Source organism: Eublepharis macularius, chromosome 5 (genome assembly GCF_028583425.1).
Source record: "Eublepharis macularius isolate TG4126 chromosome 5, MPM_Emac_v1.0, whole genome shotgun sequence".
NCBI lineage: Eukaryota > Metazoa > Chordata > Lepidosauria > Squamata > Eublepharidae > Eublepharis > Eublepharis macularius.
Genome location: NC_072794.1, coordinates 2,218,998 through 2,232,342, shown reverse-complemented (window position 1 = coordinate 2,232,342; position 13,345 = coordinate 2,218,998). Strand labels below are relative to the sequence as shown.

The window sequence follows — 13,345 nt, the reverse complement described above, 5'->3', positions numbered from 1 at the left end:
GCAGACATCTGGACCGAGGTGGCTTGGTATTCCTGGTACTACTGGATCTGTTGGCAGCAGTTGATACAGTCAATTATGATCTTTTGACACACCGCCTCACTGATGTGGGGATACGAGGGACGGCCTTGCAGTGGCTTGTCTCTTTTCTCCACTGTCGAGGACAGAGGATGGCGCTTGGGGAGAAGTTGTCATCCCGCCACCCCTTGGTGTGCAGGGAGCAATACTCTCCCCATTACTGTTCTCAGGGCTTGCCGCCGCTGCCGCTGGGCGTGGCACTGGGCGGTCTGCTCCTGACGTCACAGGGGGGCCAGGGATTCTGCAGGACCCTGCTCTGTGGAAGGAGGGGCGGTATACCTCACCCAGACTCCCTCTCAGTCCACTCGCTGGCCTGCTCAACCTGGCCTGCTTACCCTCTGCGTCCTCCTTCATCTCCTCCTTCCAGAACTCTCCTCCAAACCTCCACCCTTGCATCTTACTGCTCTCACTCCACATCATCACTCCTCACTCACACCCACCACCACAGGGCTCTTCCCAGCCAGCTTTTATAGGGCTTCCTTCTACTGCCCCACCCCTCTTCCAGCCTGGCCTTGGGCTGCACCAAGCAGTTGCAGCTGGGGTAGCTGATCTGGCCCCACTGACCAGCACCAGCTGTGCCTTGTTCTCTGGCTGCCCAGCCTCCCTGCCTTGGCTGATTGCTGAAGGCATGTCCAGCTGCAGTCCCCTGGCTAGCAGCCCAGCCTCCCTGGCAGAGCTGATGGCTGAAGGTGGGTCCAGCTGCGGCTCCTTGGCTGGTTGCCCAGGGCTTCCTGCAGAGTGCCTCCAATAGCCCCACCTGGAGTGGCTTGGCTTTTGGCAACTCCTGGGCCAGGCTACTATTTTCTAGCTGGGGCATGGCTTTGGGTTGTTGGGGCTGCTGCTGCTTCTCCTCCTCAGGTAAGGTCTTTGGGTGGGTGACTGCTGGGCTCCCAATCCCTCTGCCCTTGCCCCCTTCCGCCTTGCCTAGCCCCCTTTCCCTCTCTAGGGGAGTGGGACTCGCTGGCCTCTCTCTGTCTCCCCCTGCCTCCTGAGGCCCTGGGCTTTTGCTCCTTGCCCCTGGCACCGGCAGGTTCTGGCTCCATTTGCCTGTGGGAGGGGTTGACCTGCTATCCCCCAGCTGCCCCCTCTGCCTGCCAGTCAGACCGGTTGACCTGCTGTCAGCTGGCTGACCAGTTGACCTGCTGTCTGCTGGCTGCCCCCTCTGTTTGCCCGTCAGCCCGGCTGACCTGCTGTTCCCTCCTACCAAGTCTGGGGGCTGGGACCCAGACCCCGGACACACCCCCCCGCTTAGCTTTGAGTTGTGGGGGTCAGGGTCAGACTCAAACATGCGGGACATGAAGTCCGCATCCACATGCTGCGCCCCCTTGCGGTACTTGATGGTGAACCGGAAGGGGAGGAGGGAGAGGTACCACCGCAGCACACGGGGGTTGTGTGCCTTCATGTGGTGGAGCCACTGCAGGGGCGCATGGTCCGTTAGTAGGACAAAGGGATTATTGGCCAGGTAGTATTGCAGGGCCCCCACTGCCCACTTGACCGCTAGGGCCTCCCGCTCCACTGTTGCATAGCGCCTCTCTGCGGGCTGCAGCTTCCGACTCAGGAAGAGGATGGGGACGTCGGTTCCGTCACGTTCCTGAGTCAGGACTGCCCCAAGGCCGGTGTCAGAAGCGTCTGTGGCCAGCGTAAAGGGTCGGTCAAAGTCCGGGTTCCACAGGGCTGTGGAATTAGAGAGGGCTGACCGCAGGTCCTTGAAAGCTGCTTCTAGTGCTGGGGTCCACCGGACTTGGTTGGGCAGCCCCTTCTTTAAGCAGTCTGTCAGGGGGGCGGCTCGGGAGGCAAAGTGGGGGATGAACCGCCCGTAATACCCCAGTAGTCCCAGGAAACGTCGGACCTGCTTCTTGGTCCGGGGCTGGGGGGCATCAGCTATTGAGGCCACCTTGTCTGGTGGTGGGCGAACTCGGCCTCCCCCGACCACAAAGCCCAGGTACTGGAGTTCCTGGAACCCCAGGTGGCTCTTCTTTGGGTTAGCCCGTAGTCCGGCTCGCTGGAGGGCCCTCATGACAGCTTCCAAGTGTTGGAGGTGGGTGGGCCAGTCCGGGCTGAAAATGATGATGTCATCTATGTACGCCATTGCATACGCCCGGCACTCTCCCAGCACTTGGTCCACCAGCCGCTGAAACGTGGCAGCTGCCCCGTGTAGACCAAACGGCATCTTCTTGAACTGGAAGAGGCCTCGTGGGGTGGCAAAGGCTGTCTTCTCCCGGTCCGCTGGCCGCACGGGCACTTGCCAGTAGCCCTTCGTCAAGTCTAGGGCCGACAGGTAGCGGGCGGACCCTAGGTGGTCTACCAACACATCTGCTCGGGGCATGGGGTATGCATCGAACTGGGCCACCTTATTCAGTTCGCGATAGTCGATGCAGAATCGGGTGGTCCCATCCGGCTTGGGCACCAAGACTATCGGGCTCCTCCAAGCGCTTCGCGAGGGCTCGATTACCCCAAGCCTGAGCATCTCGTCGGTCTCCTTCTCCACTGCCTCCCACCGCTTCCTGGGGATGGGGCGCCAGGTAGCCCGGGCTGTCTGCCCCGGGTCCGTTGGAATGGCATGTTGGATCAGGCTCGTGCTGCCCGGCCTGCGGGAGAAGACCCCGGGAATCCGAGCCCAGAGGTCTTGTAGCTGGGCCCTCTGAGCTGGGTTGAGCTGAGGGTCCACCTTGGGCTCCTCAAACTCCGGGGCATCAGTGGTCCAAGGCAGCACACTGTCAGGGAGCTCTAGCGGGTCCTCAGCCACGCCGCACTCCTCTTTTGGGCGCTCGTGCCACTGCTTTAGGAGGTTCACATGCAGGGTCTTCCGCCGACGCCGGCCGACCCCACACTGGACTTCGTAGGTGGTGGGGCCCAGCACCCTTCGAATCTGGTAGGGACCCCTCCATGGGTCCCCTTCCTCTCTTGGGAACACCGAGTGGTGCACGAGGACCTTCTCTCCGGCCTGGAAAGTCCTCATCCGCGCACCCCGGTCATAGGCGGCCTTTTGCTTTGACTGGGTGCGAGTCAGTCTGCGATTTGCCTCCGCTTGGGACTGTTGCACCCGGTCACGGAGCTGGCTCACGTACTCCTGTATGGGGGGCGCGGGGCTGCTGGCCCGGGGCCCCCAGCGTTCCGTCAGCCGGGAGAGCATCCCCCTTGGCTTGCGCCCATATAGCAGCTCGAATGGGCTGAAGCCAGTGGAGGCCTGCGTGGTCTCCCGGAGGGCGAACATGAGCGGGTCGATGTATAAGTCCCACTGGTGAGGCTTGTCCCGCGTCATCTTCTTCAGGGCCTCCTTGACGGTCTGGTTCAGCCGCTCTGCCAACCCGTCTGTTTGAGGGTGGTACGCCGAGGTGAACACCTGCCGGATCCCCAAATTCCGGCAGAGCTGACGCATGGCTGTGGCACGGAACGGGCCCCCCCGATCCGTCAAAATTTCATCTGGCAGCCCCACCATCGCGAAAAACTTGGACAGGGCCCGTACCATCCCCGGGGTCTGCATGGTCTTCAGCGGGATGACCTCGGGGAACCGCGTGGCATAGTCCACAATCACCAGGGCAAAGCGATGGCCCCGGGGTGTGCGTGGCAGCGGTCCGATGAAGTCCATTGCGATGCGTTGGAAGGGCGTCTCCATGACGGGCAGCGGGGAGAGGGGGGCCTTCGGCGGGCGGCGGGCTGCCACCCGCTGGCAGGTGGGACACGAGCGGCAGTGGGCCTTCACGTCTGCATTCACGGAGGGCCAGAAGAATTGCTCAAGAACCTTCCTCAGGGTCTTGTGGTGCCCGAGGTGCCCGGCCCAAGCATGCTCATGGGCCGTGCGGAGGACTTCCGCCCGATAGGCTGCTGGCACAAGTAGTTGGCGGACCTCCCCCTGGCCATTTGGGGCACGAGCTATGCGAACCCAGACCCCTCCTTGCTTCTCGATGCGAGGGAGCCGTTGGGACCTCCGTTCATCCCGCACTTGCTCCTCCTCACGAGCGGCTGTCTCTCGCAAGCGCTGCAAGGACTCATCTGCCCCTTGGGCATCACGGAATGGGCGGTCTGCCAGGGTTCCAGCTGGGCCTCCAGTCCGTGGTTCTGCCCCTGGCCTGGTGGAGGGACCCTCTCCCGGGTCGTTGGCCTCCTCCACTTGCAGAGCGGTGGCAACTTGTGGGTCTGTCACTTCCCCTGCCGCCTTCAGCCGAGACCCGGCGGTCCCTGGGGTGTCTCTTCCCAATTTCTTTGCTGCCTGCTGGAGGAGCCTGAAGAACCCTGGGGCATCTCTTCCCAGCAGTATTGGTACGGGTAGGTGGGCTAACTGGGCAACTTCCATTTGGTGGCGGACCCCTAGGTATTCTATCGTGATTAGGGCCGTAGGGTACGGCTGGGTGCGGCCCATCACATCCTTCACTGGGATCCAGCGGCACACTGGGGTGGCAGCTGGGAGGAGCTGGGGCCGAATTGCTGAGACTGCACTCCCAGAGTCCAACAGGGCTTGTAGGATCAGCCGGCCTATCTTCACGGTGGCACATAGACTCTGCACCTGCTTGCCAGGCGGTGGGTTATTTTCCCAAACGAGGGCGCAAACCCTTGGCAAGGCCTCAGTGAGCACGCCGGCTTGCCTCTGCAGCTCCGCTGTCTGTGCTAGTTCTACTGGAGCGGCTGGGTAGGCTGCCTCCAGCTTTCCCCACATCCTATCCTGGCGTTCCTCCAGCCACGGTCCAAGCTCCGCTGGGGCGGCAGCCTTGGGAGGCCGCCCCTTGACTGGTGCCTGCGTTGGAACGTCTCTCCCCGTACGGGCCACCAACTTCTCAGGGCTTGCCGCCGCTGCCGCTGGGCGTGGCACTGGGCGGTCTGCTCCTGACGTCACAGGGGGGCCAGGGATTCTGCAGGACCCTGCTCTGTGGAAGGAGGGGCGGTATACCTCACCCAGACTCCCTCTCAGTCCACTCGCTGGCCTGCTCAACCTGGCCTGCTTACCCTCTGCGTCCTCCTTCATCTCCTCCTTCCAGAACTCTCCTCCAAACCTCCACCCTTGCATCTTACTGCTCTCACTCCACATCATCACTCCTCACTCACACCCACCACCACAGGGCTCTTCCCAGCCAGCTTTTATAGGGCTTCCTTCTACTGCCCCACCCCTCTTCCAGCCTGGCCTTGGGTTGCACCAAGCAGTTGCAGCTGGGGTAGCTGATCTGGCCCCACTGACCAGCACCAGCTGTGCCTTGTTCTCTGGCTGCCCAGCCTCCCTGCCTTGGCTGATTGCTGAAGGCATGTCCAGCTGCAGTCCCCTGGCTAGCAGCCCAGCCTCCCTGGCAGAGCTGATGGCTGAAGGTGGGTCCAGCTGCGGCTCCTTGGCTGGTTGCCCAGGGCTTCCTGCAGAGTGCCTCCAATAGCCCCACCTGGAGTGGCTTGGCTTTTGGCAACTCCTGGGCCAGGCTACTATTTTCTAGCTGGGGCATGGCTTTGGGTTGTTGGGGCTGCTGCTGCTTCTCCTCCTCAGGTAAGGTCTTTGGGTGGGTGACTGCTGGGCTCCCAATCCCTCTGCCCTTGCCCCCTTCCGCCTTGCCTAGCCCCCTTTCCCTCTCTAGGGGAGTGGGACTCGCTGGCCTCTCTCTGTCTCCCCCTGCCTCCTGAGGCCCTGGGCTTTTGCTCCTTGCCCCTGGCACCGGCAGGTTCTGGCTCCATTTGCCTGTGGGAGGGGTTGACCTGCTATCCCCCAGCTGCCCCCTCTGCCTGCCAGTCAGACCGGTTGACCTGCTGTCAGCTGGCTGACCAGTTGACCTGCTGTCTGCTGGCTGCCCCCTCTGTTTGCCCGTCAGCCCGGCTGACCTGCTGTTCCCTCCTACCAAGTCTGGGGGCTGGGACCCAGACCCCGGACAACTGTTTAATGTCTATATGTGCCCCCTTGCCCAGTTGGTGCAAAGTTTTGGACTGGGTGCCATCAATATGCAGATGACACCCAGTTGTATCTGATGATGGATGGCCGGCTCAACTTGGCCTCAGATTTTGCAGCTGTGACTGGCTGGTTGAAACAATCAGCTGAAATTGAACCCGACAAAGACGGAGGTCCTGTACTTGAGCCGCGGGGCGCGGGGGGGGGGGGCTAGGCTCGGGACTCAGGCTCCCGGCCCTTAATTGGGCACAGCTTGTGCCAGTTCCGAGGGTTAAGAGTCTGGGGGTGATCTTGGATGCCTCCCTGAAAATGGAGGCACAGGTCACAGCAGTTGTCAAGTCTTCTTTCCATCTGCAGCAGACCAGGCAACTTGTCCTGTACCTGTCAACCCGTGACTTAATTACAGTGATCCAGGCAATGGTCATCTCTAGACTAGATTACTGCAACTCGCTCTATGTGGGGCTGCCCTTGAGCTTGACCCGGAGATTACAGCTGGTACAAAATGCAGTGGCACGCATTATTATGAGAGTGCCAAATGGGGCACATTTAACACCGATATTATGAAAGATGCATTGGTTGCCTGTGGAGTACTGGATCAGATTCAAGGTTTTGGTACTGACCTATAAGGCCTTCTGCGGACTGAGACCAGCGTATCTGTGGGACCATCTCTTCCCATATATTCCCTGGAGGACATTCCGATCAGGAGATAAACAGCTGTTGGTGGTCCCCAGCCCCAAGGAGGCCTGCTTAGCCTTGACCAGAGCCAGGGCCTTTTCGGTCCTGGCTCCCACCTGATGGAATGCTCTGTCTACTGAGACCACCAGGCTTGTAAGACAGCGCTCTTCTGCCAGGCACATGTCTGGGCCTCCGCCGACCTGAAACAGCAAGGGGTGTATGAAATCTAACCTCCCTGTGAATGTTGGCCTCCGTCCTGTTTTAGTTTGTAAGGCCGACTGTATAATTAGAAATATGTTTTTATTTTAATGATGTTTTTAAATATTTTATGGAAATGGAATTTTATTGTATTTTAATGGGTCGTGAACCGCCCTGAACCTACTTGTGGAGGGAGGGCGGAATAGAAATGTGAAATAAATAAATAAAGGTCTTGTCCGCCTGCAGGTGAGCGAGTCTGGTGTCCATAGGCCCCACGTGGCAGGAATCCATGGTCGAAGCAACGATGGTGCCTATTCTCTGGTCCTGGCAGGAGGCTATGAAGATGACATAGTAAGTGGCCCCAGTGGGGTAGAGGCAAAGCCAACTGGCTACTCAGATACAGTTTCTGTTATGTATATGGACAAAAGCACAGTGTGCACTGTTGGATGTGCAAATCCTGCATTCAAATCAGGTGAGAACAATGCCTGAATGCTAGATCACATACTAGATTAAAGTCAGACTGGGGAAAAATCTCAAAATTCGTAAGTGCCCATGTGCCTTAGTTATAATAAAGCCAACCCCCCCCCCAAAAAAAGTGATGATATGTCAAAGTGTTGAGTTGCAAGCGTACTCACGTGAGGCACCAAGAAGCTGATTTACACTGAAAGTTATGGATGCATTTTAGGATCATGGTAATTCGTTCACTTACACTGGAAGTGGAGGCCGTGACCTTTCTGGAAACAAACGGACAGCCGAACAGTCTTGTGATCAGAAGCTCACCAACATGAACAGGTGAGGAAAAACAGCAACCTCTCTTATAACGGATTTACAGAAGATTAGGAACAGGCAAAATCTAATCGCTTTGTGTCCTGGAAGCACACTTTTTAAAAAGTAGTTAAAGTTTCTACAGGTATTCTAAGTCCTGCCCACGCACTTACATTTTCTCCCATTACTAACCATTCTTTATTGGTTTACCTTTTCTCAATGCAATGGTATTGTAAAACTCCTCTGCTCTTCTGCTTCTCATTCCAGAATCATAGGGTTGGAAGGGATCTCTAGGGTCATCTAGTCCAACCCCTGCACAATACCTTCCCCCCCCCCCCCCACTGCCCCAGTGATCCCTGCTCCATGCCCAGAAGATGGCAAAATACCTCCAGGATCCCTAGCCAAACCAGCCTGTGGAAAACTGCCACCGAACCCCAAAGTGGCGATCAGCACCACCCTGGGCATGTAAGAAGGGCCACGAAAACCAAGCACTGATGCAACCCGTTCTGCCCTCTCCCTCACTGCCCAGGCTCACAGAATCAGCAATGCCGTGATATGGCCATCTTGCTTCTGCTTAAAAACCTCCAAAGGAGAGCCCACCACCTCCCAAGAAAGCCTGTTCCCCTGAGGGGCCACTCTTAATGGTCAGGAAGTTCTTCCTAATGTTTAGCTGAAAACTCTTTTGATTTAATTTCAAGCTGTTGGTTTTGGTCCGACCTTCTGGGGCAACAGAAAAGAACCTTGCACCATCCTCTATATGACAGCACTTCAAGTACTTGAAGATGGTTATCTTATCACCTCTCAGATGTCTCCTCTCCAGGCTAAACATACCGAGCTCCTTCAACCTTTCTTCATAGGACTTGGTCTCCAGACCCCTCACCATCTTCGTTGCCCTTCTCTGGACATGTTCCAGCTTGTCTATATCCTTCTTAATTTGTGGTGCCCAAAACTGAACACAATACTCTAGGTGAGGTCTAACCAGAGCAGAGTAGAGCAATACCATCACTTTGCGTGATTTGGACACTGTGCTTCTGTTGAAACAGCCCAAAACAACATTTGCCTTTTTAGCTACCACATCACCCTGCTGACTCATGTTCAGTGTATGGTCTACTAAGACTTCTAGATTCTTTCCACACATACTACTGCCAAGACAAGTCTTCCCCATCCTATAATTATGCTTTTGATTTTTCCTTCCAAAATTCCTCTATTCCTTCATCCAAATCATTTATAAAAATGTTGAACAGAACAAGTCCCAGGACCGATCCCTGAGGAACTCCACTTGTCACACTTCTCCAAGAAGATGAGGAACCATTAACTAGCACTCTTCGTGTGCGATTTGTCAACCAGTTACAGATCCACCTAATAGTATTAGGATCCAAACCACATTTTACCAACTTGTTGACAAGGATATTATGTGGAATCTTATCAAAAGCCTTTCTGAAATTAAGAGAAACCATGTCTACAGCATTTCCCTGATCCAGCAAGGTAGTAAGTTTCTCAAAAAAAGAGATAAGGTTAGTCTGACATGACTTGTTCTTGAGAAATCCGTGCTGGCTCTTAGTACTCACTTGTGCAAGGAATGAATCAGACACTAAAAGACTGCTCAGCCCCTAGCAAGCTCAGCACCCTCTGACTTACATCTTGACAGTAGAAGGTGCATGTCATTTTTGCTGGATGAAGTGCTTAGTCCTGCAGAAAAATTATTTGATCCAAAACAGTTGTCACTTCAGGATACAACCTTCTGAGATACCCACCTCTGAAAAAGATGTGCCTAGTAATACCACAGGTGATTTCAGATTTAAGCAGAAGCTCCCCGTCAGTGCTAATATAGTCCATATTTTTTTTGTGCTTCTAACTCAGATCTTTTTGCATGCTCTCTTGTTTTGTGAAGTTCTGTTTCTGCTAGTCATAGGGAAGAGTGACAGGTCGATAATCTGCACAGCCACGTCATTGCTCTTGAAACTTCCTAGGCACGGCCCCTATGCTTCCTTACCTGCTTCCCCCATAGAATTAAGCTTATCTGAATGGAAAACATTTTCATTTGATGAAATAAATGATGCACAAAAGATACTGGAGAAGGGAGAAATATTCTTCCCTAATTATCCTCCCATCAGTGCTGGAATTGGTTCCCACGTTGATTTATACAAGCTACCACCCTCTGAAACATGTCTTTGCAGCCACAAGAGCTGGGGGTCTTACAGTTGCAATTATTCCCCATGCAATTACCCTTCCAATGACAGACAAAGTCTTTGGGTACTTGTGCTTTGCAGCCAAAGCCATGTCCTGTGCTTTTTCCATGCTTCTATAGGACTATGTATAAGTTTGCCTAATGGCTTAGAGCAAGAATCTCTGAGTAAGACTAGCCTCATTGCAGGGGCAGGAGCTGCTTACAAATGAATGAGGTGGAAGTAAAAACCTCTTGGGAGTCACTCCTAACTGGGGATCACCAGATACCTCAGTGAGACTCTCAGGTATCGCAAGAGGGTTATAGCTCCCCCCTGCCCTGTCCCAGTATCTGGTGGTCAGAGGTCTTTTGGTATGGCGATCCTCTTATTGGTCACAGGGATCAATGAGATCCCCATTCACTTTGCTTCTTTTTAAGGTAATTTATTACTAATTGTTGCAAAGCCTTCTGTTGGTGAGTTTCACGGGGTAAAATATATTGACTCCAGTGACGTGTATTGCAAACTGGCTGGAGAAAATACTCCGGTCTTCTTCCCTCCTTAGCAGTGAATTGTAGATTGCCTCTTGAACTGTGGGGGAACCCCCCCCCCCTTCACAACTGTGCTGATGCCTATTTGATACCCTCAGGGCTCTGGCGCTGAACTGCAGTGCTCCAATCAATGATAAAGAGGGTGCCGAGGCCAAGGACTGGAGATCTGGGAAGCCGGTTAGGGTGGTGCGGAACATGAAGGGTGGCAGACACAGCAAATATGCCCCTGTTGAGGGGAACAGATACGATGGCATATACAAGGTAAAGAAATATAATTGCATTGCTTTGTACGGAGGAGGAGGAGGAGGGCATAGATTCGGAAAACTCTGAGAAGGGATTAATCTTTTTCCCTCTCTCAAGGTTGTGAAGTACTGGCCTGAAACAGGGAAATCTGGCTTCTTAGTGTGGCGTTATCTGCTCAGGCGAGATGATGATGAGCCGGCCCCTTGGACCCGGGAGGGAAAGGAGAGGATGAGGAAGCTTGGGCTGACGATGCAGGTATGCTGTGTTCCAAGTGGCTAGGTGAGGAGCATTCCATTATATACCACCCTGCAAGACAACTTAACACCCACTCAGAGCGGTTTACAAAGTATGTTGTTATTATCCCCATAACAATCACCCTGTGAGGTGGGTGGGGCTGAGAGAGCTCTGGAAGAGCTGTGACTGACCCAGGGTCATCCAGTGACCTTGGGACCTGTGCTGATGTTGCTTTCGTGAGTCTGGGGATCCTGGAGGGGATAGGGAAGCTTCCTGGCCTTCTGTCCGAGATTCCCTGTCTGGCTGCTCAACTGTGGCCGGCTGGTGGCTGACAGGCATGAAACTCGGCTGCTCTTCCTCTGAGGATTCAGAGCTGTCTGCCAGCCTTGGCTGTTCCATGACACCCAGCTGGCTTCAAGGGGAGGAGGAGGGGGGAACCAAACCCGGCTCTCCAGATGAGAGTCCCGCTGCTCTTAACCGCGACACCAAAATGGCCCCAACTTTGCAGCACATTGCCCCATACCCATTCCACTGCTGCCTACGTGCACAACATGTCCCTTCTCTTCTTCCCCCCTCCCCCTCCCCCGCCCGCCAAATTAGCCCTTGGCAGTGGCAGCCAGAGCAGTGCTGTGGTCAGTTGACTTTTAAGACCACGGTTGACAATTGGGCCAGGAGAAAAGGTACACGAGAGGAGCTCCACCAGACCCCCCCCCCCCAGGGTCCGTCTAGTTCAAAATGCTGTTTTCCACAGGCACAGGAGAGAAGGGAGTTGGTGGTATTTGGGAATGAGGGCTGTTGACTGTGAATTATATGAAACCTAATCTTTCTCCTCCTCCCGAATTAGTATCCTGAAGGGTATCTAGAAGCTGTTGCAAATAAAGACAAAGAGAACAGTAAAAATGAGGAAGAGTTTGAAACCCCAGGCCAAGGAAAGAGGAAAAGGAAATCTGGTAGGTAACCATGCCCTGTCATTGCCGGCTGTCTCCCCCTTATTTCTTCTTGTCCCCACACCTGCCCATTTTTACACTTTCATTTTCTTGCCCAGGTAATGGGATGCGTCTCTCTGTCTCTCCGGGCACCACGCCAAAGAAGACTAAAGTGGAGGCGTACAAACTCACTGCCCAGCAGAAGGCTGGGATTAAAGCCGACAAAGCAAACGCCAAGCTGTGGGATGAAGCCCTAGGAGCCCTCAAAGATGGACCGGTAAATGTGGGGTGTGGATTGCTGAACAGCTGCTGTTCAGACTTGGCTTGGTTAGATACAGTTTTATTCATCATGGGTCATTTTTGGCTGGAACAACTATGTATCAAAAATAGATTTTCACAGCCCATCCTGTGAACTGTGGGCAAATGGTTTGTAGTCTATATTCTGTTCCATAATTTTGAATCTCCATCTTACCGCTTCTGAATTTAGCTTCATGAACACTTGCATCAAATTGAAGTGGTACAGTCCAGTACCACGAATGAAACCGTCACCACCATTTTGTGCTTACAGATGCATTCCCACAGCAATTTTTTAATGAACCGTGCAATTTGGAGAAGGGCCTGCGCCTGAAATCTCCCTCCAGTGCTGCTGCACTTGCAGGGAGCCTTTTTCTGAACGCTACAGTGCAACCCACAACTACTTTTTGCTGTGGGTATCAGCAGAAAGTTTTCTTGGTCTCCAGGATAAAATGCCCAGTGTACAGAGGTTTGTTGTTTTCTGAGCAGCACTGTGGCATAGAGTGTTTTTTGGCAGAGCGATGCGGGAGAAAACAGAAGTAGATGTAACATGAACTCTTCTAATCCTTTTTCGTGGCAGAAATTCTTAAAGAAAGTGGAGGAAACCTTTTTGTGCATTTGCTGCCAGGAGGTGGTTTTCCAGCCAATCACAACAGTGTGCCAGCACAACGTATGCAAGGTGAGTAGCTGTAGCTGATGACCAATGCTGGATGTCCTTCAGAAATGTCTGTTTCTGGAATTGAGGTGTCTGCCTCTGCAGACTAAAACCAGATTTCACCTATACAGAGTTTAATCTCTGCACATTCATAGCAAGCAGAAGGAGCTCTGCAAGTGGGGTATTTTCAATCAGTTTCTGTTTGTTAGAGACAAACCTAAAAAGCTTCACCATTAAGGATTGTCTCTGGCATACCACATCAGTTTTTCAAGGTGAGGTAGCCCACCTTAAGCTTACAAATGTTGTACAGTAAAGGGACACCTGTATCATTTTGAGCAAAAAAGTGCCCATTCACCTGGGCTCAGCAGCAAGGAAGCCAGAGGGCTGTAGGATCAGTCCATTAACTTTGCACCTTTATATACATCTTAGTTTTAAAAAATGTTAAAAGTTGTGGATTGCAAAGCATAAAAGCACACAACGATCTCCATCTTTTCCTTCTTTTATCCTAAACCACATCATCATTGCTTAGTTTTATGGAATACAACAAATAATGTAGGACAGGAGAAATAAAGCAGGCAATCCACGTATAACATAAGGGGAAACAGGAAAAAGAAAGGAGCATTGCTTGGGTGAATGCATGCCAATGCCTGAGGTCAGTTAAAGACCCACTGACCACATTAGGGCAATATTGTATCCGGGTTGCTCCACAA

At 53.7% G+C, this 13,345-nt stretch overlaps 1 protein-coding gene across 2 annotated transcripts in view; it reads left to right on the top strand.

Annotated features, from left to right (window-relative positions):
* Positions 1-13,345, top strand: part of LOC129330871 (E3 ubiquitin-protein ligase UHRF1-like) — an 83,038-nt gene that overhangs the window by 67,888 nt on the left and 1,805 nt on the right. For both annotated transcript variants that reach the window (XM_054981114.1, XM_054981113.1), the window contains exons 10-16: positions 7,052-7,156; positions 7,491-7,597; positions 10,382-10,544; positions 10,644-10,781; positions 11,605-11,710; positions 11,806-11,963; positions 12,561-12,659. In XM_054981114.1, coding sequence (XP_054837089.1) covers positions 7,052-7,156; positions 7,491-7,597; positions 10,382-10,544; positions 10,644-10,781; positions 11,605-11,710; positions 11,806-11,963; positions 12,561-12,659 — 876 coding nt within the window. The remainder of the gene's footprint in view (positions 1-7,051; positions 7,157-7,490; positions 7,598-10,381; positions 10,545-10,643; positions 10,782-11,604; positions 11,711-11,805; positions 11,964-12,560; positions 12,660-13,345) is intronic.